This window comes from Quercus lobata, chromosome 10 (assembly GCF_001633185.2).
Source record: "Quercus lobata isolate SW786 chromosome 10, ValleyOak3.0 Primary Assembly, whole genome shotgun sequence".
In the NCBI taxonomy this organism is placed as follows: Eukaryota; Viridiplantae; Streptophyta; class Magnoliopsida; order Fagales; family Fagaceae; genus Quercus; species Quercus lobata.
The window spans coordinates 16,880,796-16,905,373 of record NC_044913.1 but is presented as its reverse complement, the minus strand read 5'-3'; the positions used below and the strand labels follow the sequence as shown (position 1 = coordinate 16,905,373).

The window sequence follows — 24,578 nt, the reverse complement described above, 5'->3', positions numbered from 1 at the left end:
CACTCAAGAAATAACAAATTAAAGGTACATTCAAATTTAGCCACTCTAGTCACATATTTGGTCAAAACTATAAATTACTTGAGAATTGTTATACCTACAACATTTTCACAATAAATTCTTGGTGCTAAGTTGTTTCTAATTCTAATTTGAAACTACCACTGAAATTACTTTTTTACCTAATAGTAATAGCCAGTAACAACTTGCCACTTAATTTTTTTTTTGTAAAAATGCTGTGAAAATGTTATGAACATAGAATTTCTCAAATTAATTATAACGTTATTTGCAAAAGTAGATTGTTAATAGGGTCATTTTCAAGCTTATATCAATTGAGCCTAAAAAAAATTAGAGTTAGGGTGTTGAAAATTTTATTTTAGGAAGTCGAAAGCTACTCAAAACATTTTTTTTTTAAAAAAAATATTATATAAAAAAAAAGTTGCCATCAAATGAACTCCCCTGAACTAAAGGTGGCGCCTTTGTCGGTCATGACAAATGGATTACATGTGTAAGTACTCCTCTATTTTTCAGGAGATTCTGGCATTTTACCCTTAATTTTAAAAAAAATTGGCAATATGCTCCTATTTGCAAATTATATAGGAGAGTGCCCCTGTTTCAATACTCGATTATCCTAAAATTGAGTTCAATTAAATACTCGATTTATAGAAAATTGAGTTATGCCTGATCAAACTTAAAAAAAAAAAAAAAATTGCATGGAACTCGAGTTCCATGCAAATTTTTTTTTCTAAGTGTGATTGCCCCATATTCAGGGAGTCCTATAGTGGCGTTTTTAAGCCCTATAGTGACGTTTTAAAGCCCTATAGCGGCGTTTTCTTGCAAATTTTTTATAAGTATGATTTGCCCATATTCAGGGTGCTCTATAGTGGCGTTTTTAAGCCCTATAGTGACGTGTTAAAGCCCTATAGCGGCGTTTTCCTGCAAATTTTTTTTATAAGTATGATTGCCCTGTTCTGGGAGCCCTATAGTGGCGTTTTTTAAGCCCTATAGTGACATTTTAGAGCCCTATAGCGGCGTTTTCCTGCAAAATTTTTTTTCTAACTCCCCATTCCAAGTTCAAGGGGACCTATAGTGGCGTTTTTAAGCCCTATAGTGACGTTTTAAAGTCCTATAACGGCGTTTTGGAACTTGACATCCCTAAAATGAAGTTCCATGTTTTTTTTTTTTTTTTTTTTTTTAAAGTTTTATTTGGCATAACTCGATTTTCTACGAATCGAGTATTTAATTGAAACTCGATTTTAAGGTAATCGAGTATCGAAATAAGGGTATATCCCTATATAGTTTTGAAATAGGGGCATATTGCTAAATTTTTTAAAAATTAAGGGCAAAAGGCTAGAATCTCCCTATTTTTCATACAAAAGTGCTTTAGGTATTCTCATTTTATACCATATTTTGTCCCTCATCTTATAACCTACCCCTTCCCTTTTTTCTTTAAACAAACTCCTGTGTAAGCCGACTATTCAATCATATCATAAAGTATTTAATTCTATGTCTTATCTTAGCAAAAATATATATATATATATATGTATATATATCATAAGCATTTTACCTTTTGCTCCTCTTGATAAATTTTTTACTTCGAATAGTTATTAATGGGGAAACTAATCCTCCATCTTATTTTACAAGAGAAAATGGCCGCACCATAGAGTTAAACTTAAAGGTCATAAGCATAACAATCCTCCTCTTCGAATATACCTTAAGACACTTGATTTGCTAGTACGTAGAAACAATTTATCCATTAAAAAAAACAAAAAAAAAAAAAAAATCTAATTATCCATTTCAAAACCTCTAGTACATAGCGATGGCAACACTAGAAACTTTGTGGCTGTAGCGCAGAGGAGGGGGACAAAGGGATTGAGGAGGGCATAGAATTAATTTTTTTTTTTTTTAATTTGAAAAAAAAAATAGTGATATCTAATATTATCTATTGTAAAATAAAAATGGTGCCCTACACTTTGATTGCGTCAACTAGAAGTCTTCTCTCATTCTTTCCTTATATTTTCTTTTTCGTTTTTTCTTCTTATATCATATGAATAGTCTTTAACTCATTTATAATGCACAAGTAGAACCTTTTTTTTTCTTATCCTGATAACAAAAGAATTCTCAACTCATAATTATATTAAAATTATCAAGTTAATTTTTCTATGAGTGTGTCTCAATAAGCTTAATTTTGTTTGAAAATTAATTTGTACTTAAAAAAAAAAATGTCAAGTTTTAAAAAAAATACATAAACTGGAAAATAAGTTCATCCAAACATGCCACCCAAAACTCTATTACCAAAGTCCCAAGTATTTTAAACTTCAATTAAAATTTTACTACTAAAAGTTTGAAATAATTTTTTTAAAATCACTATTTATTTCAAATTAAAAATATTTGGTCGTTCACTATATATATATATATATATATATTTTGTCATGTATCTTTATGTAGATGTTTATTAACTACTTTATTACTCAATTTTGATGATATTTGACGTATGAATTTTAATTAATCTATGCATCATAAGGAAATAATGCTAGCTAGTTTGAATAATTATTTTTTCTTTTATTTTTATTTTTATTTTTGATGAACTAGTTTGAATAATTCTAGCTGGGAACAAACATAATTTTGTATATTTATTAAACACTTTAACTAAAACCATTAACTTTATTGTGGCTTCCCTTATAATTGTAATGGTGACTTCAAGAGTTCCTCAACAATTCTCACCTCTACTTTCATTCAAATATAATAGCAAGAGCTAGATGATGCATGTATCGCAAAATGTGAACTATTCGTATATCTGTATAAGTGAAATATCATTACAGCACTGCAAGACCAGACCTAACCAAGTTGAAACAGTTGCATGGAGGCCCCAATAATTGATTGGCCGAATGAAAATAATGTACTTAACATCAAAATAACCAAACCAACCCTCGTAAACAAATAACAATCCCCCATTTTTAAAAGTTTAAGGACTGGTTTGGTGTGTTTTAGGTTATGATACATTACATATTAACACTGTTAATTATCATTTATGAAATTCTAGTTTCAAATACGTGATAAGGTTCAGCTTGACCAAAACAGAAAAGCATTAATGTCCATAACATGCGTGCACATCTAGAATTCGTACATTTTTATCTTTTCATGGTGTCTAATAGTTTTGGATTCTTAAATGCTACGTACCCAAAGTTAGATTCATGTTCTACCTCAACAGCTATATAGGCATTGTGAAATGTTTGCCTATGCACATTCTTCACAAGAATCGTGAAAGCTTTATTTTGACCAATAGTGTGTGTCAAATCAAACAGAAAAACTGTTTAATTTGTGTATTTCCGAGGAACACGAATGAAGATGCATCTTATGAACACCGTATCATACTTTATTTTAGTTGTAGGTCTAAATCGCATTACTTGTACTGATGAGAGCTTGCTCTATGGTCATACGTTGGTACAACCATGAATATATGTAGCTAGGAGTTATGGGTCGTGGTCGCTTTAACCTGAAAATGATAATGTTACCTTTTTATTATTTACTTTTTCCCTAGAAAAACATTGATCAAAAGCCAGGTGAGAGTGACGAGTGAGTGATAAGGATTGGATTTGGATTTGGGCGTCCCAATCACATCCCAGGTGTTTTTTCATTCTTTATTTTTCAACTCACCTCTCTTTCTTTTTTTTTCTCTCTCTCTCTCTCAAAAGACAAAAGACCAAAAAAAAAAAAAAAGTCTATAAAAACAATTTTCCAAAAATAGAAAACTATAAACAACTTTCTAGCTACAACTCTAAAATAACATTAAGCTTGTTCAAAAATTTTTACTTATTTCACATATTCACTTTTCAAAATACCTCGTATCAAATTATTTATTTTATACTATATTTTATTAAGAGATTAATTTTTTTTTTTTTAATTTCTCTTTCTTGGCACACAACAATCATTCACCTTTTTCCTTTATCCAAACTACATAAAGATGGAGTTATGATTGAGCATCTCTCCAATTGATTTTTTAGGGAAATTATGAGTGATCCCTCATAATTAATTTGGAAGTAAGTCTTTGTTTCTACAATGCTACTATTGTTATTGTATTGAGATTTGATCACGGGGATTCACTTTTTCATTGGAATTTAAAGTTTAAACTCCCTTAATTTTATATATTTATTGTAATTTACCCATTTCAAAAGTTGGGACTCACCTTTTATTTTAAAATACATGTTTATTACACATAAACTATTTATTTTAAAGGAGTACTGCATCACAAAGTACCTAATAATTATCCGTATTTGACAAAAGATTATTGTGAATTTAATTTGTGCAAAGAAAAAAAATTCATACATAAAAAAAGAAAAGAAAAAAAGAAAAGGAAAAGGATATGTGAGGATGATGGGAATTGAGAAGTATGTTTGGCCCCAATTTTAGAGAGCAAAAAATAAATTTTAACCAAAAATGTAAAAAAATGTTGTGTTTGGGTCCATTAGATTTTACTATTTTAGAGAAGCTACATCTTCAAAACACCCCAAAATTACATTTTAAAATAGGGAAGTATTTGTTGCACACAAATTATTTTACATAATTTTACACAACTAAAAAAACAACTAAAGTCACAATTTCCAAGTTTCCTATCTCTCACGTTTATGGTAAATTTCACTAATTAAATTTATAGTAGGGTTGATCATAAATATAAGAGAAAAGAATACTATGTCACCGTATTTCAAGAGTATCTAATAATTTTCCGTTAAACACCTACCACATATAAGAAGTAATAGTTCTAATGCACAAATTTCCCTTTTATGCATTTGCGCAACATTATATTCTATCATTTACGGGTGCTAGAGGTAGATTTTGTAGTATTTTTTTTTCATAGTGCATATTCTGCTTTTCCTTAAGCATTGTTATGAGGCATCCCCTCCGTGGTTCAATTTCTAAAATTGACATCATGGCTAGTTTTTTTCAAGTAATCTTCCGGCTCCAATAATCTTTTATGATGATAAGAAACCAAAAACAATAAATATTACTAATAGAACTTTCAATTTCCATTTTATAGTCCTTTAACAAAAAGAAGAAGTTGGGATTTTCAACTTTCAACTTTCAACTTCCATTCCATATATAGAGAGCTTTCCTTAAAATTTTGGTATTGCGTTTCAATTCTGATGGAAACATTGCTTGGGAGTTGGGAGTTAGGAGCATATATAGGACAAGGGTTGGTTTTGTTTTGGTTCTTTTGGTTTTAAAATAAGAATTAAAGGAAACCGCAATCCAATTGACGAGTCCGCTAACACACACCACATCTTTGATTTTGGTATGGAAACCAATTAATGATGGAGAAATTTTCAATGATTTTAATTTTTTTTAAAATCTTTCTCGTTTTCCTTCCTTTTTTGAATGTCAGTAGCATTCTTGGCTGAAATTCTTCATATTCCTTCCTCTTTCCAACTGTTTTAGCTAAATTGTTTGATGGACTAATGTCTCTTCCTTTTTATTGTGTGTGGAAGAAGTAGTTCAGATTAGATTTTTTATTTTTTATCTTTTATTTTTTTGTGTGGAAAATTCGATAATTGGGGAAGAAGAACCTAAATCTTGGATGTCTCCATTGAATGTATTAAGAAATGTCAATCAGTTGAGTCGCAACTAGTTAAAATCTGTTATAATTAATTGCTTAAAAAAGAGAGAAGAGGGGAGGAAAAAGAATTGAGTGAATATAGGAAGAAAAGTGGGAAGAATAACGGGCAAACATGACGAAGATAGCTAGACAACTTCGAGTATGAGAATGATCAAGATTATTGTACAATATAATTGTTTTTATTGTTAAATTATATTTATCATCAAAGTAAGTGCCTAAAATCTGATATTTGGTGCGTAAGAGAACAAGAAAGATCAGTTGAAAATGAGTAATGTTATATAGAAAAATCAGAGGATAATGTATATATATGTGTGTTCTACAATCCTGTGTAGTGAATTCAAAATACGTAATTCTTGCTAGAAATATAAGTGCAACAAATTCAACTTTTGTAAGTGTTGACATTTATCTCTACATGAGAAAGATTATAATAACATGAAGAATTGAATGAATTAAGCACATATCTTGTAAAAGCCAATTAGGCAATACAATATTCAACTCAAAATAAACTTACCATAAGAATCAAATAATCATCATGCCCATAAAATATCTTTCATCAACATGATTTGTTAACATAAAATCCATGTCAATATAGGATTTTAAAAATCTCACAAATATTTCTAGGCATTCATCATTATGATAATGAACAAATTAAATGGTGAAATTACAAATTCTTAGGGATCAATTGAGTGAATTAAGAGTGTTGCATGTAATAGTTGTTCATAGTGAAGAGCAGAAGCGCAACGTTTACTATTAACTTGTTGTAAAATGAAAGAAATAGCTAGTATAGATAAAAAAAAAAAAAATTGAAAGATACAAAAACTAGTTCTTTCAGGTATTCTATATTATTCATTCCTTTTATTGGCATAGAGTTATAATGATTGAATACTTTAAAGGTGAGAAATTTAACCTAGGAGAAGTCAATGAATGCCTTAAAGATATCAGTTTAGAAAGTATTTTTAGAAATTTTTATGAGAAAAGAAAAAGGTAATTAAAAATTTTGATATTTTTTCGTATTTTTCATAAAACTGGTATCAATATTTTCTTAAAATGGTCGATTAACAAATACCCTAATGACATTTTTTAACCGAACCTTTTAACTAAAACCGAACCCAAGACAAGAGGTAGAAACTGAAGTGATGGAAACCAAAGTGATTGAAACTCAAATGGACATTCACTACCATTATATTAATTGAAAGGTTGTCATTGACTAGTAATACCGACTGAGTTAGAAATTTTTTTAGGGACAGTGGCGGCTCCAAAATTTTTTTTGAGAGTCGTCATTGAGAAACTTAAATTATACAAGATCTAATAAAAATAGAACTTCATATATTAACAAAAAAAAAAAAAAACGAACGCACACACACACATAAATGCAAACACATAAAGTCTAACAATTTCCTTTTTCAAATTTTCTTATTTTGAAATTGTTATATGATAGTTTCATTATCAATGTTGCAAGCTACATCTTTTTTAAAATTTTAGTTAAATAAAATTTTTTGAACTTTTTTTTTTTTTTTTTTAATGTAAGGACCTAATATATTATTAAGGGGACTAAAGTTTAAGGACAAATTTGTCTACAAACTAAGTTGTAGCACAAGGCTACAACTCTCACTAAACAAATTAACATTGTTAGAACATATATGAATTATGTTAGGAACATAAGTCATCTAGAATTGGTTAATACTTTGACAAAATGCACTTTATTTGTAATTGAGTAGATCTAAGATGTGTTTAATACTTCAAGGAATAAGAGTTCAAGTCCAAGTGTTAAAGCTAAGTAAACCTGTCCAAGAAACAAGTGAAAAAGTGCTAAATTTTAAAACTCGACAGATAGCATCTATCGAGGTCTAAAAGGCAAACTTAGCCTGATGCTCGACAACTGCTCGATAGATAACCTATCTATTGAGATTTATGAAAATCAGTTTTTCAGATTTAATTTCACACATATCTATGTATACATGTTTAGGCTTTCTTTTCTCACAACCCTAAATATATATAAGTATTATTTTAAGAACCGTCGCAGCTGATAAAAGTGGATGCAACTTAATGCAAAAGTTTTTCACAAGCATATTATGATCGGAGACATATGTCCTAGTTCATTTTTCTCTTAAAGAAGCTGTTGCGTTTGTATGCCGTAGGGTTCTGTAACCAAGGAGCTTCGTGATCTTCATCATGTTGATGAACTGAAGAACTTTGCAGCCAACATTCTTCTCAAATTGGTGGTTTGTCACGTACTTGGATCTGTGCATCAATTGGTTAGTCACGTACTAGGAGCCGTGCATTGAAAATGAGAGATTGTCACTACAGAACAAGTCTAATTGAGTATTGGGGTAAGAGTTCAACTGTATATTGGTATAAGTACTGTGATTCCTTTTCTTCTAACCGCTTGTTATGATAATAGTGAATTCTAGGGAGCAGTGACCTTAAAATCACCCAATGAGGTTTTTACTTTAGATGTTTTCCCCGTTTGTTAACAAATCACTGTGCTAATTTTATTTTCCGCTGCATATTAACTTAATTGGTGATTTGTTTGTGTTACCATACGTTTTGCATATTAATTGAATTAATTAATTAACTTGGCTAATTAATTGGTTAATTTATCACAAGGGGTCAATACATTCTTAGCACATTACTACATATTTTGCAAATCTAATTGTTGAATTGCATGTTCTCTATATTCTTAAAATACATGTTAAGTTTCATGTTAATCAGGTGTTATTTAATATTTGATCCATAACTTATTTTTTATGTATAATTTTAGATTACAAAAACTTGAAATTTAGACATTTGATTGATGACATAGTTATTGATCTTTGATTTTTTTTTGAAATTTTGTAAGTGTGGGGACCGTTCGATTGATGGGCCCATAGGGTTCAGAATTGGTTCGGGATTGTTGGGCCCGTGGCCCATCCGAGGCCGTAAACCCGTCCGAGGGCACCATGCTCCTCGGCATTATGCGTCCGAGGACGATCGCATCCGAGGACGATCAGGACGTGGTCTCACTGTGATCAGGTCTCAGAATTAGGTCACCACAATGGATAGAGTAGCCGACTAAAGATGAAAGAGATAAGGCAAACAAATATCTGTAACTACAGCTGCCTCCGCATTAATGACCTCTCAACCAACTCTCTAGCCGCATTAATGTGGAGGTGATACCTGAACAGTAAGGAAGCAGCCTTACAGCTGCCCATAGGAAGTTCCAGGAGATACCAGATGGGACAGGAAGAAATCCCCCGGACACAACCAACACGTGTGCGGTAAGGATAGAGCGCAAATGGGAGTATATAAACTAAAAGAATAGCCTGAGGAGAAGGATCGGGACAGAAAAAGAAAAAAGAAGAACAGACGTAAACTAGCAAGAAGAAAGTGAGAGAAGAAAGAGAGAGTTGCACTATTCACTAAAGAAAAACATCCATTATACCAATTTTAAACCTTGATCGTACTAGAGAGTAAGTCTTTGGAGGAGATATTACAGTTAACCTAGTTCTTTACACCCACGCTCTAAAATCATATTGTCTGGGCCTTTTACGTATGAACCCAATACTGTTTAGGTTCGTCACCAAATCGTGTCCTTACAGTAAGTATAAAGGATATAAGAAGAAAATGTAATTAAATTGTGGATATGTTAAAATTCACAACCAATAAAAAAAAAATATTGAATGGAGTTGTAGCCTTAACTTACAACAAAGTTTGTTGCCAAATTTTGTCCAAAGTTTAGTTATGTTGGGCCTAAAAAAAATTTAGGGTTGTCACAAATTTTTTTTAAGGTTAAAAAAATTGTAAATTTTTAAAATTTATCCATAATAATTATTATTTTTTCCAGGCCAAGGTGATTTTGTGACCACCCTAGACTCTATGTAGAGCCGCAAGTGTTTAGGGAACCAAACTATATATATATATATATATATATATATATAAATAGAGGTAGTTATTGGCTACCATAGTCGTGTGTTGAATTTTATTTATGATTTCTTGTTTTGATAATCCATCTATATTCCATTCATAGAGTTTATTAGAAGATATTGAGAACTGGTTGTTGACATTTTTCTCTTCAAACTGGAGATTAGGGGGTGTTGGTCTAGGATACCAATTTTTGGTAAGATTGGTTAAGGTTACTCTTCGGTGGTAAAGTTTATTTACTTGTAGTCCTTAGAATTGGTTTTCTAGTTTTTCTATTTCCTCTTGAGTTTCTTTGATTTTATGTTGAAGGTCGTTAACTGTGATTTCTTTCTTAGCTTTGGTAAACCTATTGAAGATTTTCCCCAGGTTACCTGGAGGTTCAGAGTGCTTTGATTTGGTTTCCTTTGTTTGTCTGACTAAAGTTTTCTAAAACTGGCTAAGATATTGGGCTTTAACAACTGTCTTTACATCCTATCCAGATGTTTAGACTACTAGAGATGCTGGATGACTCTCTAGTCACTAGAAGATGATGACTGGTTTATTTGGAAAATCTCATGATCACTACAACTGCTGAAGAACTCATTGTCTGTGTGGTTAAGTTCTAGGAGCTTGAAAATTTCATCTTTGCTGGTTTGGTCCCCTTGGAGAGTGTTGATTAAAGCTTTAGCTTTGGATTTACACTCAGACCTAAAATGACCTTTCTTGCCACACTTATAACATTTGCTATACTTCTTATCAAATGTTTTTTGTGCTAGATTTTTTCTTTTACTATTGACCTTATGGTAATCTCTGGACTTCTTGCTTTTCTTATAGAAATCATTTCTGCTGAAGTTGTTGGGTTTCTTATGACTTTTATAATACTTGAAGACTGTTCTTTTCCTAGGGTATTCTTTTTCCCTAGGTTTTCTCTTGGATGGGGCTATGGAAGGTAAGCCATACTGAGTACAAAAGTTTCCTACTTCGTACTTAACTTTTCTTTTGTCCTTATTGGCCTGGTTTTGGATTTTCATATCTATGTACATCTTCAGCCTTTCCTTGCGGATGACACTAGATATGTCTTCATAGGTTAGGTCATCATAATTTATGACACCTGAGGTGTTGCTGAGGGTTTCTCTAATCTTATGACAAAAAGACTGGGTAAGCCATTGATAAACTTCTCCTCCCAAAAGGGGGAGTTACAATCATTTCTGTGCATAACTCTGGTGGTAAAGACATCTTCATACCACCTGTAGTCACTAAGGGTAGGACACCTAAGGTTACTTAACTAGTCATGTATCTTGGTTGTAATGTTGCTAGGGGTTCCTATGAAATGTCTTGTAATGGTATAGATTATGGTGTTTACTCCATCTAGGACACCTCGACCTATGGTTTCATCAAAGACTAGACGTCCATCCTCATCTTTCTAGACTACACTTTTGATGTTTGCCTTTGATTCTTCAGTTAGGTAGTGGTTCCACCATGATAGAAGTTTTCCTGTGAAACCTAAGACCAGAAGTTCAACTACTTCAGTATGGGGACGATTTTCATTGAGGTAGTTATTGGTCACCATAGTCATGTGCTGAATTTTATTTATGATTTCTTGTTCTGATAATCCATCTATATTCCATTCATAGAGTTTATCAGAAGATACTAAGAACTGGTTGCTGACATTTTTCTCTTCAGAATGGAGATCAGGGAGTGTTTGTCTGGGATATCAATTTTTGGTAAGACTAGTTAGGGTTACTCTTCGGTGGTAAAGTTTATTTACCTATAGTCCTTGGAATTGGTTTTCTAATTTTTCTATTTCCTTTTCAAACTCTGAAGAGGTTTTGCTGCTGCTGCTACTAGAAGCCATATGGATGTCTAGGGTGTTTAACTTGGGGTCTTTGCTAGTCGAAGAGGTAGTTGGTTCCTTTTTGACTAGTTCTTCTAACTTCTGGTTGACTATTTCTAGTGCTGTCTTGTTTTAGGACCTGAGACTGGTTTGTTGAGTTATTGGTAACTTGACTAAAGGTTTCTCTAAAGATTGGATGGGCTGCTTAACAAGGTTTCCTAACTGGGGAATAGCCTTGGCTTCTAACTTATCTTCTATTCTGTCTAGCTGTTTTCCTATGACATCTAAACACTGGTTGGTGTAGTTGTTTTGTTCTATGTCCTTTTTTACTAGTTTATCCTCACTAGAAGGTTTCCTAAAAGGAGTAGCAACTACTTCAAAACCTTGATATTTGATGGTTATATTCTATAGAGGAGGGTGACTAGAGCAGACCAGTTCCTTGTTTTCTTTGGTCCAATTTGTTTTGGTGATGACACAAGATTTTCTGTGCCATTGAAAATGGGTCTCAAAATATTCAAAGAAAGGGATATTTGTTGATATCTCTTTCATGAACTCTTGCCATTTGGTGTACACTTCTATCTTATGTTCTTTGGTATGATTTGCCTTATAGGCTTATCTTTTGACTTTGTTTGTCTTGGAGTCAAAATCATCTCCTAAAGACTTATGATCTGGGGTGAAATCTTGTTTCATGACAATAAGCTGGTGACCTATTGAGGGTTCAGCCTACTCAAAGTTTGACTAAGTTGGGGAGGATTGGCTGTGATTTTCCTCCTCATCAGCAACTGACTTTTGTTTGGCTGTGTAGCATGGTGTGCTAACTTGGGATCTAGTCTTAGCTCCTTGGAGTTCTAAGTCCAAATTTTTCTTAAGGGGTGGGTGTCTGGATGAGCTACACTAGGATGCAAATCTATCTCTGAGGAGAAAAGGGGATTGCATTCTGGGTTGCTGAAGATCTAAGGGAAATCTAAACTTGGACTAATCAAAACTTAGCTTGACAATTTTATCAATTAACTATTGGACAAAGTCTAAATCTGGGGTTTGGGTAGGGTGTTGGATCTGAAAAGAATAATTTTCATTTTGCAGAGTCTAATCTTGTGGGAACAAGATCTTTGTCCACTTAAAGGTCTTGGGTACTTGAATTTGAGATCCAGGGGTTGTGGTCTGGATAAGGGTGGTTTCCCCTTTTGCTTTCTTTTTAAGGGCTTGGACATTTAGGTTTGTCCTGATACACTTGTAGTAGACTCTATATATTAAAGCTAATTGTTTGGTTCCTGGTACCATGAGGGTTCCGGAAGTCTTGATGTTTAAAGTGAGGGCTTTCTTGATATGTGGGTCATGAAGGAAAACTATAAAGTTAGGGAAACAATCGAAATGGATTGGTCCACTGCTAAGACTGGTTTGGATGGTCCTTAAGAGACTATCTTCAAATATGATATATCTTCAAATCTGAATATAATTATTCTTGTCTGTGGAGTTCTCAAAAAATACATCACATCCATGAGATCACTAAAGAAGCAGAATTTAGAGAGGGTGGTAATACATTGTTCATAATATGCACATTTGTGTACAAGCATTTCACCAGGAGTATAAAACTATAAATTGCAGCCCTACATAATTGTGAACCTTTTTGTCTGAGAGAGAGAGAGAGAGGGAGGGGGGTGGAATATACCAATTTTAAAAGTTGGATTTAAAATTATCCTGCAAAAATTTGTAAAGTTACTAAGCAACCATGGCAGGATACTCCTCTTGTGGAAGACCTGGAACCTCAACAAACTTGCTCACTCCTTTGGCGGACACAACCAGCACAGGTGTCTTTCCCTCCAAATTTGCAAAGAAAGCGAGTGTAAAACAAGAAGGAAAAGAAGATGAACAATTAAAGATGCAACACTTCTAACTTGAGAAGCCCCGTTGTCAACATAGTAAGTGTACAAGTGGTGCAATTGTAACCTTTCTTTAAAAAAAAAAACTATTATACACTTTGATCTATGTAATTAATTAAGCCTCGCGATTTTCGAGCTATTGTCAGAATTCAAGCCAACGTGGAATTGACATTTATGTGGAACTTTTAGGGGTAACAAAAGGAACAAATAAGAGTTTGCCACGCGGCCCCAACCCAGCCACTTTCATAAAGTATACACACAACAAGCAAACGGATCAAGTCTGCCATGATTGGGGTTGTTAGTTGCCATTTTGGGGCCCATCACTCGAGAAGGTATTTCCTTGTTTAAAAAATGGTATTATGTTTATAATATTTTCACAATAAATAATAAGTTATAAATTTTTATTAGTATATAAAAAAATTAGCATTAATAATGGACTCAAAAATAGAAGCTGTATTAGCTTATTACATTAGATTTGTTTGTGAAAATATTGTTATCTAAGTTTTTTTTACTTGGTGTATGGATTATTTAGGTAGGGTTTGTCTTCTGTTTAGTGTCAGGTGTCACAATCATGACGCAATAGGAATTTAAAACTAACGCTGTTTATATTTTGGGAGAGGGGGGGAGGGGGTGTGGGGTTCATTGGCACTGTTTACATTCAGTTGAACTAGATGAAGGTGAAGATGATAATGTAGGTAAGAGAGTTTTTTTGGGGGTTCACACCTAGAAAATGTGAAGGGTTGACACGTGGGAACGTTGGGTCGTACTGCCGACAAATGATTCAACGTAGTTTTGACCTTGAAGAGATGCAAAGGTGTTGTTGATGATTGAGTCACCCTTTTTTTTTTTTTTGATTGCCAACATATTAACTAGATTTCATTGATACGGACCGAAGTCCATTGAGATACTCCCCTGTTATTGAACTCCAAATTCAAAATGATTGAGTCACCCTTGATACTGAAATGACGGGTACCTAAGGTAAGTTTAATGTATGGCCTACAAGTCAGAGTCTCTGTGCGTGGATTTTCAGACTTTCGATTCGAGTGATTTTTTGTTTGTAGTAAGTACTATTGGGTCCCTAAAAATTTAGTGACAAAAAATATTTTTTCATAACTGTTTATACTGTAGACTGTAAGTAGTGAAGAATATGTAATAGGCAATATAAAAGTGATAAATAATTAATTATAATTTATTATGTAGGATAATTATAGTAAAAATTGTGACTGTTTTTGTTTGAAAATCGATGAAAAATAAAAATTATTTTACTATTTAGTTTATTTTTGTTATTATTTATGGACTTCAATATACTTTTTGATACTATTTATAGGTCTCATTATACTATTTTAGTTAATTTTTACCATTATCTACCATACTTTCAATATTAAAATTTTTATTTTAGCAAAATAATCGGTATCTAAACAGACCATTTATATAATATTAAAATTATTCCTTGAAACCTATCATGCATGCATTGCAAATGCAAAGTTTCCTTTTATGCCGAAAGGGCTCACATCTGTTAAGTGAATTGTAATTCACCACCTAAAGGTGACATAAATTGATTACAATTTCAGAATTCTCCTAGTTTTCACGTATGCTTAGAAACTTGATGTGCCTATATATGGTTTAGTTATTTTTTTAAGAGTGTATATAACTTATTCATTTTTGTCAAGTTTCTTAAATCTTCACCTTTTCTTTTTAAATTACAAATGTGTTCTGTCTGTTTTCAATTAAAAATAAAAAGTTAATCCTAATTTATTCTATATAAAAAAGTATCAATGTTTAGAATTTTTTATTTTTTAGTTTTTGGGCTTGAAAAACTATTTTTTTGGAGTTATGATAGAGGTCATGTATTAGGTATGATTTCAAAACAATCCTGGTTTATTTTTGATAGAAAAGTCAATAATATATAAATTATGTACAATTTTTTTTATTTTAAATTATCTTTTTGACAAAGAAAAGTTTTTTTTTCAATCTTCCATCACCATTTGGTCTTTCTAGTCTTCTCCTAGATAAATATATTGTCATTTGTCGGTCATGACAAATGAATTACATGTGTAAACTCCTCTCTTTTCCATACAAAACTGCTTTAGGTATTCTCATTTTATTCCATATTTTATCCCTCATCTTATAACCTACCCCTCCCTTTTTTCTTGAAAAATACTCCTGTGTAAGCCGACTATTTAATCATATCATAAAGTATTTAATTCCATGTCTTATCTTAGGAAAAAAATATCATAAATATTTAACCTTTTGCTGTAAGCCGACTATTTAATCATATCATAAAGTATTTAATTCCATGTCTTATCTTAGGAAAAAAATATCATAAATATTTAACTTTTTGCTCCTCTTCATATATTTTCGATAATTACAAGAAGGGATTGAGATATTTTTTTAAAATAAATTACACATAAATCAAATAGTTCTTAACGGGGCAACCAATCCTCCATCTTATTTTACAAGAGAAAATGGCCGCACCCTAGAGTTTAACTTAAAGGTCATTAGCAGAATAATCTTCCACTTCGAATTTACCTTAAGACACTTGATTTGCTAGTAGAACCAATTTCAACCTAATTATTGTTGATGATCATTTTTGGAAGCCCAATAGAAAGAAGAAGCCCAACAACATGGGGAGAAAAGAGTTAGTAAGTGGATAGAAAAACCATTAAACCCAGATGGCAGGAATAATGGATTGCAAGCCCATAAAACAAGTAAATGGGCCTTGAGGAAGTAGACATGCCTAAAAGAGCCCGGAAATAGAGAAAAAGCAAACCCTTGGGCAGTATGTGATATAGAAAAGTGAGAATGGGCCACAGCAGACCCGAAGTAATGAAAGTAATGAAAGTAAGGGGTTGATGGAAAGTCCATGAACCTCAAAGATGAAGGATAAGTTAATTAGGCCAGGGAAGCTCAAAGGATAGTCGTCCATTCCAAAAACGAGGCTTTGATGTGCACAGTATTTCCGTCCAGTTTAGGACCAGTGGCGATGAGATGGTTTGATGGCCTAAAACCAAACTCCATAGTTTCCTTTAAGCAACTCACCCAGGCCTTTGACTCTCGCTTCATCACGTGTAGCAGGGTTCCTCGACCTTTGGATTCTCTACGGTCTTTGTCCATGCGAGAAGGGGAAACCCTGAAAGCCTACTCGGACAAATACTAGGAGATGTACAGCAAGATAGAGGGTAACTTTGATGATGTCACCATCAGTACCTTCAAGAGCATGGTTTAAGAAAGTCCCTAACAGGAAAGCCTGTCACTAGCTTGCACTAGCTCATGGACCAGATCGACAAGTATAAAAGGGTTGAAGAAGACTAGCAATTGGGCAAGGGTAAAGCAAAGATTATCCCTCAAGAGAAGAGTGACTTCAGGTTGGACCGATTTAATAACAGCAATCGACTGAGGAGAGACTTTACAGAGCAATCCGGATCTGTCGACGTGTAGATAGTCAATGCTGTGTTCTGAGATCCAGTACATCAAGTTCTGGAGAAGATCAAGAACGAGCTATTCTTCAAATGGCCAAATAAGATGGCAAGAGATCCCATGAAGCGCAACCAAAACCTGTATTGCCAATACCACCAAGAACTAGGGCACACCACTAAGAACTGCAGGAACTTAAGGAACCATTTGGACTAGTTGGTCCGAGAGGGAAAATTAAGGCACCTCCTACATCATTCCAGTGGTCAACAAGGACAGGCGAATCCGGAGTCCTGGAGAGACACCTCTTAAGACCTCCTATAGGCACTATAAATGTCATTCTTATTGCTCTGAGAAGGATCGGCTCTTATCCTTCTAGAGTAATGTTTATGGCTTGGCTATCCACCGAGGACGACGATCGGGAGTCCAAAAAGGCCAAGAAGGAAGCCTCACCGGTGCTGGGCTTCTCGGACGAAGATAAGATCGGAACCATCCAACCCCATGACGATGCTCTGGTAGTCACACTTAGAATTGGAGGATATGATGTGAAGAAAGTGCTAGTAGATCAGGGCAGTGCTGTGGAAGTAATGTACCTCGACCTGTACAAGGGGCTGAACTTAAAACCCGAGGACCTAACAACGTACGATTCCCCTCTAGTAAGTTTCGAGGGAAAGACCGTTACTCCAAGAAGCCAGATTAGACTACCCATACAAACCGGTTCGGATGTGGTGGAGGTGGATTTCATTGTAGTTGATGCTTATTCACCCTACATAGCTATTGTGGCTAGACCATGGCTTCATGCCCTAGGAGCTGTCTCTTCTACCCTGCACCAGAAGGTGAAGTACCCGTCGGAGGGCCAAGTTAAAGATATTGTAGGGAATCAGACCATGGCCAGATAGTGCATGGTGGCCGCCATCTTACGCCAACCCAATGCTAAGTCCTCGGCCTCTATTGAAAGGGGCTTATAGTAATCAGTCACCTCGGCATTACCCAATAATGGAGTAATCGAAGAGGTAAAATGTGAGGAACTAGAAAAGGTAGTTGTTGACGGTGATTCAGAAAAATTCTTTCAAGTTGGCTCGGAACTACCTCCCCAAAAGAGAGAAAAGCTAATTGGGTTTCTTAGAGAAAATGTGGACGTATTTGCGTGGGACGCCTACGAGGCCCCAGAGGTTGATCTGAGCTTCATTTACCACCACCTAAACGTTAACCCATCCATTACTCCCAAGAAGCAACCACCTCGGCGCCAGTCGACGGAGCATGCTAACGCTGTTAAGGACGAGGTGATGAAGTTTAAAAAAGCAGGGGCTATCAAGGAAGTTTTTTACCCTGAGTGGTTGGTCAATACCGTACTAGTAAAGAAGAAGAGCGAAAAATGACGAGTCTGTGTAGACTTCACGGATCTGAATAAAGCCTGCCTAAAAGATTCGTTCCCTATGCCTCAGATTGATCAGTTGGTAGACGCGACCGCGGGCCATCCTCGGATGAGCTTCTTAGATGCCTTTCAAGGATACCATCAGATACTACTGGCCGCAGATGACCAAGAAAAGATAGTTTTTGTCACTCCTATTGGAAATTACCATTACAAGGTGATGCATTTTGGTTTGAAAAACAACGGGTCCACCTACCAGAGAATGATAACCAAAATGTTTGAGCCGCAGCTGGGCAAGAGCATTGAAGTCTATATAGATGGCATGGTGGTAAAGAGTAAGGTGGTGTCCGAGCACGTGAGAGACCTCGGGGACATCTTTGAGATTCTAAGGAGACACAAGCTGCGTCTTATCGCATCCAAATGTTCATTTGGGGTAGGATCGGGAAAATTCTTGGATTATATGGTGACTCACAAGGGGATCGAGGTCAATCTCGATCAAATCAAGGCTGTCAATAGCTTACAGCCACCTTGGAATCCCAAGGAGGTCTAAAGGCTTACCGGCATGATTGCTGCCTTAAACCGTTTTATTTCTCGGTCGGCAAACAGGTGCAGACCCTTCTTCCTCTTGATGAATAAATGGAAGGGATTTGAGTGGACTGAGGAATGTGCTTTGGCCTTCCAACAACTTAAAGAATATCTATCTCAGCCACCAATTATGTCCAGTCTCGAGGCTGATGAAGTCTTGTTCACCTACATCGCTGTGACCCCTCATGTAGTAAGCCTAGTGCTAATATGAGTGGACAATGGTGTACAACGACTAGTTTATTACGTGAGTAAATCATTGCATGAAGATGAGATCCGCTACTTACCACTAGAAAAGGCCATTCTAGCGGTGGTTCAAGCAACACGAAAGCTTCCCTATTATTTCTAGGCACACACAGTTATCGTTCTAACCCAGCTTCCGCTCAGGTCCATACTTCGGAGTGCTGATTATATAAGGAGAGTTGCTAAGTGGGGAACGATTCTAGGGGCTTTTGACATCAAGTACATGCCCCGTACCTCCGTCAAGGGCCAAGTCCTCGCAGATTTGGTGGCTGAATTTGCTGAACCCTCGTTAGAAGAAGCAGAGGCACAAGATATGGATGAAAAATCAATTGGCCCAATCTCTCTACAAGGGCCCACATGTTGGAAAGTATATGTTGATGGCGCAGCGAACCAAAGGGGCTCCGGAGTGGGGCTAGTCCTGATTTCCCTTGAAAGGATTACCATTGAAAAATCGCTAAGACTGAGTTTCTCAGCCACGAATAATGAAGCTGAATATGAAGCCCTATTGGAGGGGATGTCCATGGTTCAGAAACTTGGCGGAAAAGCAGTAAACTTGTTCTTGGACTTAAGACTAGTCGTTGGCCAAGTGAATGGGGAATTAGAAGCAAGAGATGAAAGAATGCAGGGATACTTAGACCAAGTTAAGCACTTACAATCACGTTTCGATTTTTTTAGCTTACTGCATATCCCTAGAAGTGGAAACACACATGCCGACTCCTTGGCCATGCTTGCCACCTCCTCGGCTCAAAGTTTACCCTAGGTCATCCTTGTTGAAGATTTGTACAAACCCTTAGTGATGAAGAGAGAAGTAATCCATGTCCACTAGGTCAGAGTGAGACCTAGCTGGATGGACTCTCTAGTACTGTTTTTGAAGGAAGACATTTTGCCCGAAGAGAAGACCGAGGTTGACAAGATACGGAGAAAAGCTTCTCGGTTCTGGCTATCCGAGGACCAGAAGCTGTATAAACGTTCCTTTTCTGGACTATACTTGCTTTGTGTACACCCTGAGGCCTTAGAACTAATCCTGGAGGAATTACACAAAGCTATTTGTGGAAGCCATACAGGAGGCAGGTCCTTATCTCATAAGGCCATCACATAGGGCTACTAGTGGCCAAACATGCAGAAAGAAGCACATGAATATGTGAAGAAGTGTGACCAGTGTCAGAGGTTTGCGCCAAACATACATCAACTAGGAGGGGTCCTCAATCCACTGTCCAGCCCTTGGCCATTTGCTCAGTAGGGCTTGGATATCGTCGGGCCCTTTCCCAAGGCAGCAGGAAACAAAAGGTATCTGCTCTTCGGCACTAACTACTTTACTAAATGGGTTGAAACTGAACCTTTAGCGAACATCAGAGATGTGGACGTTAAAAAGTTTGTTTGGAAAAACATTGTTACCCGGTTCAGAGTCCTTTACTCCCTCATCTCAGACAATGGTCTTCAGTTCAATAGTAAGGCCTTCAGGAGGTATTGTTGCGAATTGGGAATTACGAATAGATATTCTACCCTAGCCTACCCCTAGGGGAATGGGCAAGCCGAAGTTGTTAACAAGGTCATAGTGAATGGACTTAAGAAGAGGTTAGATGATGCGAAGGGAAGATGGGTGGAAGAACTGCCACATGTTCTGTGGACATATCGAACCACACCCCACAGATCAACAGGAGAGACCCCCTTTTCGATGACTTACGGGGCTGAGGTTATTATTCCTCTAGAGACGGGCTTTCCAACACTAAAAACCAGCTCATTCTGTCCAAGCAGCAACAATGAGTTGCTAGAGAAAAGCTTATATCTTATCGAAGAAAGAAGGGAACGAGCAATGGTCCAATTGGCGTACTACCAACACAAACTCAAGCAAGGTTATGATGCCAAAGTAAAGTTAAGGCCACTAATGCCTGGTGATTTAGTGTTGAGGAAGGTTCTGGACACTGCAAAAAACCCAGCATGGGGAAAGTTAGGACCAAATTGGGAAGGACCATATCGTGTCACAATGGTCCTCATCCTGTGTAATACTTCAAATGCTATAGTAGTATTATCAGTAATATTTGGTCTTTCACAATATATATATATATATATATATATATATATATTTGTCATGTATCTTTAAGTAAATGTTTATTAACTACTTTATTACTCAAATTTGATGATATTTGACGTAGGAATTTTAATTAATCTATGCATCATAAGGAAATAATGCTAGCTGGTTTGAATAATTCTTTTTTTTTTGGATGAACTAATTTGAATAATTCTAGCTAGGAACAAACATAATTTTGTATATTTATTAAACACTTTAAATAAAACCATTAAATTTATTTTGGCTTCCCTTATAATTGTAATAGTGACTTCAAGAGTTCTTCAACAACAGTTCTCACCTCTACTTTCATTCAAATATATTAGCAAGAGCTAGATGAATATGCATGTATGGCAAAATGAGAACTATTCGTATCTGTATAAGTGTAATATCATTACAGCACTGCTAGACCAGATCTAACCAAGTTGAAACAGTTGCATGGAGGCCCCAATAATTGATTGGCTGAATGAAAATAATGTCTTTAATATCAAAATAACCAAACCAACGCTCGTCAAGTAACAATCCTTCATTTTTAAAAGTTTATTATGGCCTGTTTATGTGATAATTTCTGTTTTCTTCAATCTTTACTATTTTTTTAATTAGTAATTACTGAGGAAAACAATTTTTTAATTAGTAGTTATTGAGGAAAAGAAAAGAAAAGAAAAGAAGGATCTATGTTAATTTTTTGGTTTGTAATTTTGTTAATTTAAAAAGGGTAAATTGGAGAATTCATTTGGTCAATAATTTATCTACTTTACTTTCTCCAAATCTTTCCAATTTGGAGAATTAAAAATAAGGGGTTAGAGGTAGTTGAAACCTTTCCAAATTCCTCTAAACCTCTCTCTCTCTCTTTCCTTAAAAAACTTTCAAATAAGCCCCCTCCTTCCTTAAAAAACTTTCAAACAAGATAATTGAATTACTCTCTCTCCCTTTACTCTACTTCCTCTTTTTTTTTTTTTTTAACATCCAAACATACCATCAAAGACCGTCAATTCTCATTGTGAACTTATAGTTTCAAATACGTGACTAGGTTCAGCTTGACAAAAAAAAAAAAAAAAGCATTAATGTCCATAACATGCATGCGTATCTGGAATTCGTACATTTTTATCTTTTCATGGTGTCTAATAGTTTTGGATTCTTAAATGCTACGGCCACAAAGTTAGATTTCTGTTCTAACTAAACAGCTACATATGGACCATAGGGCATTGTGAAATGTTTGCCTATGCACATTCTTCGCAAGAATCGTGAAAGATTTATCTGGACCAACAGTGTGTGTCAAATCAAACAAAAAATGTGTTTAATTTGTGTATTTCCGAGGAACACGAATTAATGACGTGCATCTTATCAACACTGTATCATACTTTATTTTAGTTGTAGGTCTAAATCGCTATACTTGTGCTGATGAGAGCATTGCTCTATGCTCATACGTTGGTACAACTGAGAAGGAAGGAGTTATGGGTCGTGTGTCAAATCAAACAGAAATTGACCTTTTATGCATTATTATGAGGCATCCCTTTTGTGGTTCAATTTTTAAAATTGACATCATGTGTAGTTTTATTTCAAGTAATCTTCCGGCCCAGTAATCTTCTATGATAATAAGATACCTAAAACAATAAATATTACTAATAGAACTTTCAACTTCCATTATATTTTATAGTCCTTTCAACTTTCATTCCATTCATAGAGAGTTTTCCTTAAAATTTAGGTGCTGCGTCTCAATTCTGATGGAAACGTTGCTTGGGAGTTGGGAGTTAAGGAGCATATATAGTACAAGGGTGGGTTTTGTTTTGTTTTTTTTGGTTTTAAAATAAGAATTAAAGGAAACCCCAATTCAATTGACGAGTCCGCTAACACACACCACATCTTTGATATTGGTATGGAAACCAATTAATGATGGAGAAATTTTCTTTGATTTTAGTTTATTTATTTATTTTTTAAAATCTTTCTCGTTTTCCTTCCCATTTTGAATGGGATCCGGATCCTCTCCATTTCATTAGAAATGAAGAGTGTCCAGTTAAAGGCTAAGATTGATTTAAAATAAATCCACGACTTAAAATCTGCCACGTCATTTAAAAGCACTAACAGGAGACTTAACTGAGTAAAGGGCTAAACTAACGTTAGTTCCAACGTCTAGGTTTTCTTCTCTAACTCTCTATCCCTCTCCTCTCCATTTCTTTCTCCCTCCCATCAAACCCAGCAATGGTCATTGGTCAAGCTTCTCTAGTTCTTCATACCTACACACAGTTGTGCATCAATTGTATTTCAGCCATCCACCTCTCTCTCTCTCTCTCTCTCTCTCTCTCTCTCTCTCTCTCTCTCTCTCTCAGGTTTCTCTCTCTCATCGAACCCAATCGAATCAAGGGGGGAGGGGAGGATGGGTGTTTGTTTCTCGAGAATCTGAGAAAGATTTTGAATCGGCTTCTAGTAAATCCCCTTTATTAACAACTCTCTGATTTTTTTGACCTTTTTCTAGGCTTCGATTATACTCGGATCTACGAGCTTTGTTGTTTTGCTTGTTATTGTTGTGTTGTGTATCTGGGTGGTGGTGGTGGTTTGTACAAATCGGCTTCGGGAAGCTTGTGATGTAGTAGTTTGATTCAAATTTTGGAACTTTTTGTTGATTAGGGTTCTGGGCTTTGGGTATTTTTGAAACTTTGTTATTGTTGTGATGTAATGTTTTGTTGGAAATGGTAATTTGGGGGTTTGAGTTGTGAGAAAAAAGGGTGTTTTGGATATGGGTTTGTTGTGAATTTTGATTTGACTGCTTTGTATGAACTTAAATGATAGTGAATTCATTTGCTTAATGCTTGTTGTAGTTTATGCTTTTGTTGTTTTTACTTTACAGTTAAAATTTTGAAATTGTTGTGAAATATTGATTAATAGCAGAAATCTTTGTGATTGAGTAATACAGCTGAGTTTAACTCACTGTTGCTTCTGTTTCTATAGGAAGTTTTTAGTTTCTAAAGGAAGTTTTTTGTATCTAACATGCCTTCTTTCTTATTTTCTCCTTTCTATAGGGCATCATTTTGGTATAATTGTTGGGGAGTCAAGCCATCAGAAATTGTCCGAATCTGCAAAATCTTCTCAAAAAGTAGATCTTCAAGGATGCAAGACTTTCTTCTTCTTTTTCTTGCCCAATTTTCTATGAGAATCATGTATTATAGTGGTGAAAGTTGTTTATTGTCAACAATCATATTGTTATGGTTTCAATAGAACTCTTGTTATCATGGATTCATGGTCTTGTGATCAAAATGTTCATTTTAATAAACTTTTGTGCATTTTTGGATCACTGCCCATGTAGATTTTCAATGAAGATTCCTAAATTCAAAATTTCCTTTGTACTAGTGTAAAATTTGAACGAGTTTATTAGCAAAAAAATTGATATTTAATCAAACAGATAATGTCATTGATTTTATTTCATAGCTTATGTAACTTACCCTTGATACAATGTGTCAAACTTCAATGTTCAAAATTCTTATTAAGCTATGAAGCATAATCCTGTTTCAATTTGTTCAAACTTCAAACTAAAATCACAAGGTGACAAAGTTCACCACTCAACTTGGCACATTGCTCTTCAATCATCTCGTGCTTAACATACTGCTGAAATCCATATTAATCATGGTAGTGGTAAGACTTGAATATTTATTCTTTCAATATATTCTGATGTTGGAAAAAATCGTCCACTACAAGAATTAACGTACAAATAC

General features: G+C 34.9%; 1 protein-coding gene and 1 long non-coding RNA gene across 2 annotated transcripts; both read left to right on the top strand.

The window, feature by feature from the left end:
- The first annotated feature begins 16,992 nt into the window (after positions 1-16,992).
- LOC115964424 lies at positions 16,993-17,508 on the top strand. The gene has a single exon (XM_031083735.1). The coding sequence runs from the start codon at positions 16,993-16,995 to the stop codon at positions 17,506-17,508; it is 516 nt and encodes a 171-aa protein (XP_030939595.1).
- Positions 17,509-23,019: 5,511 nt separating this feature from the next.
- Positions 23,020-24,160, top strand: LOC115966109. The gene is made up of 2 exons (XR_004086309.1): positions 23,020-23,295; positions 23,889-24,160. It is a non-coding gene; the product is annotated as an uncharacterized LOC115966109 (long non-coding RNA).
- The last annotated feature ends 418 nt before the right edge of the window (positions 24,161-24,578 follow it).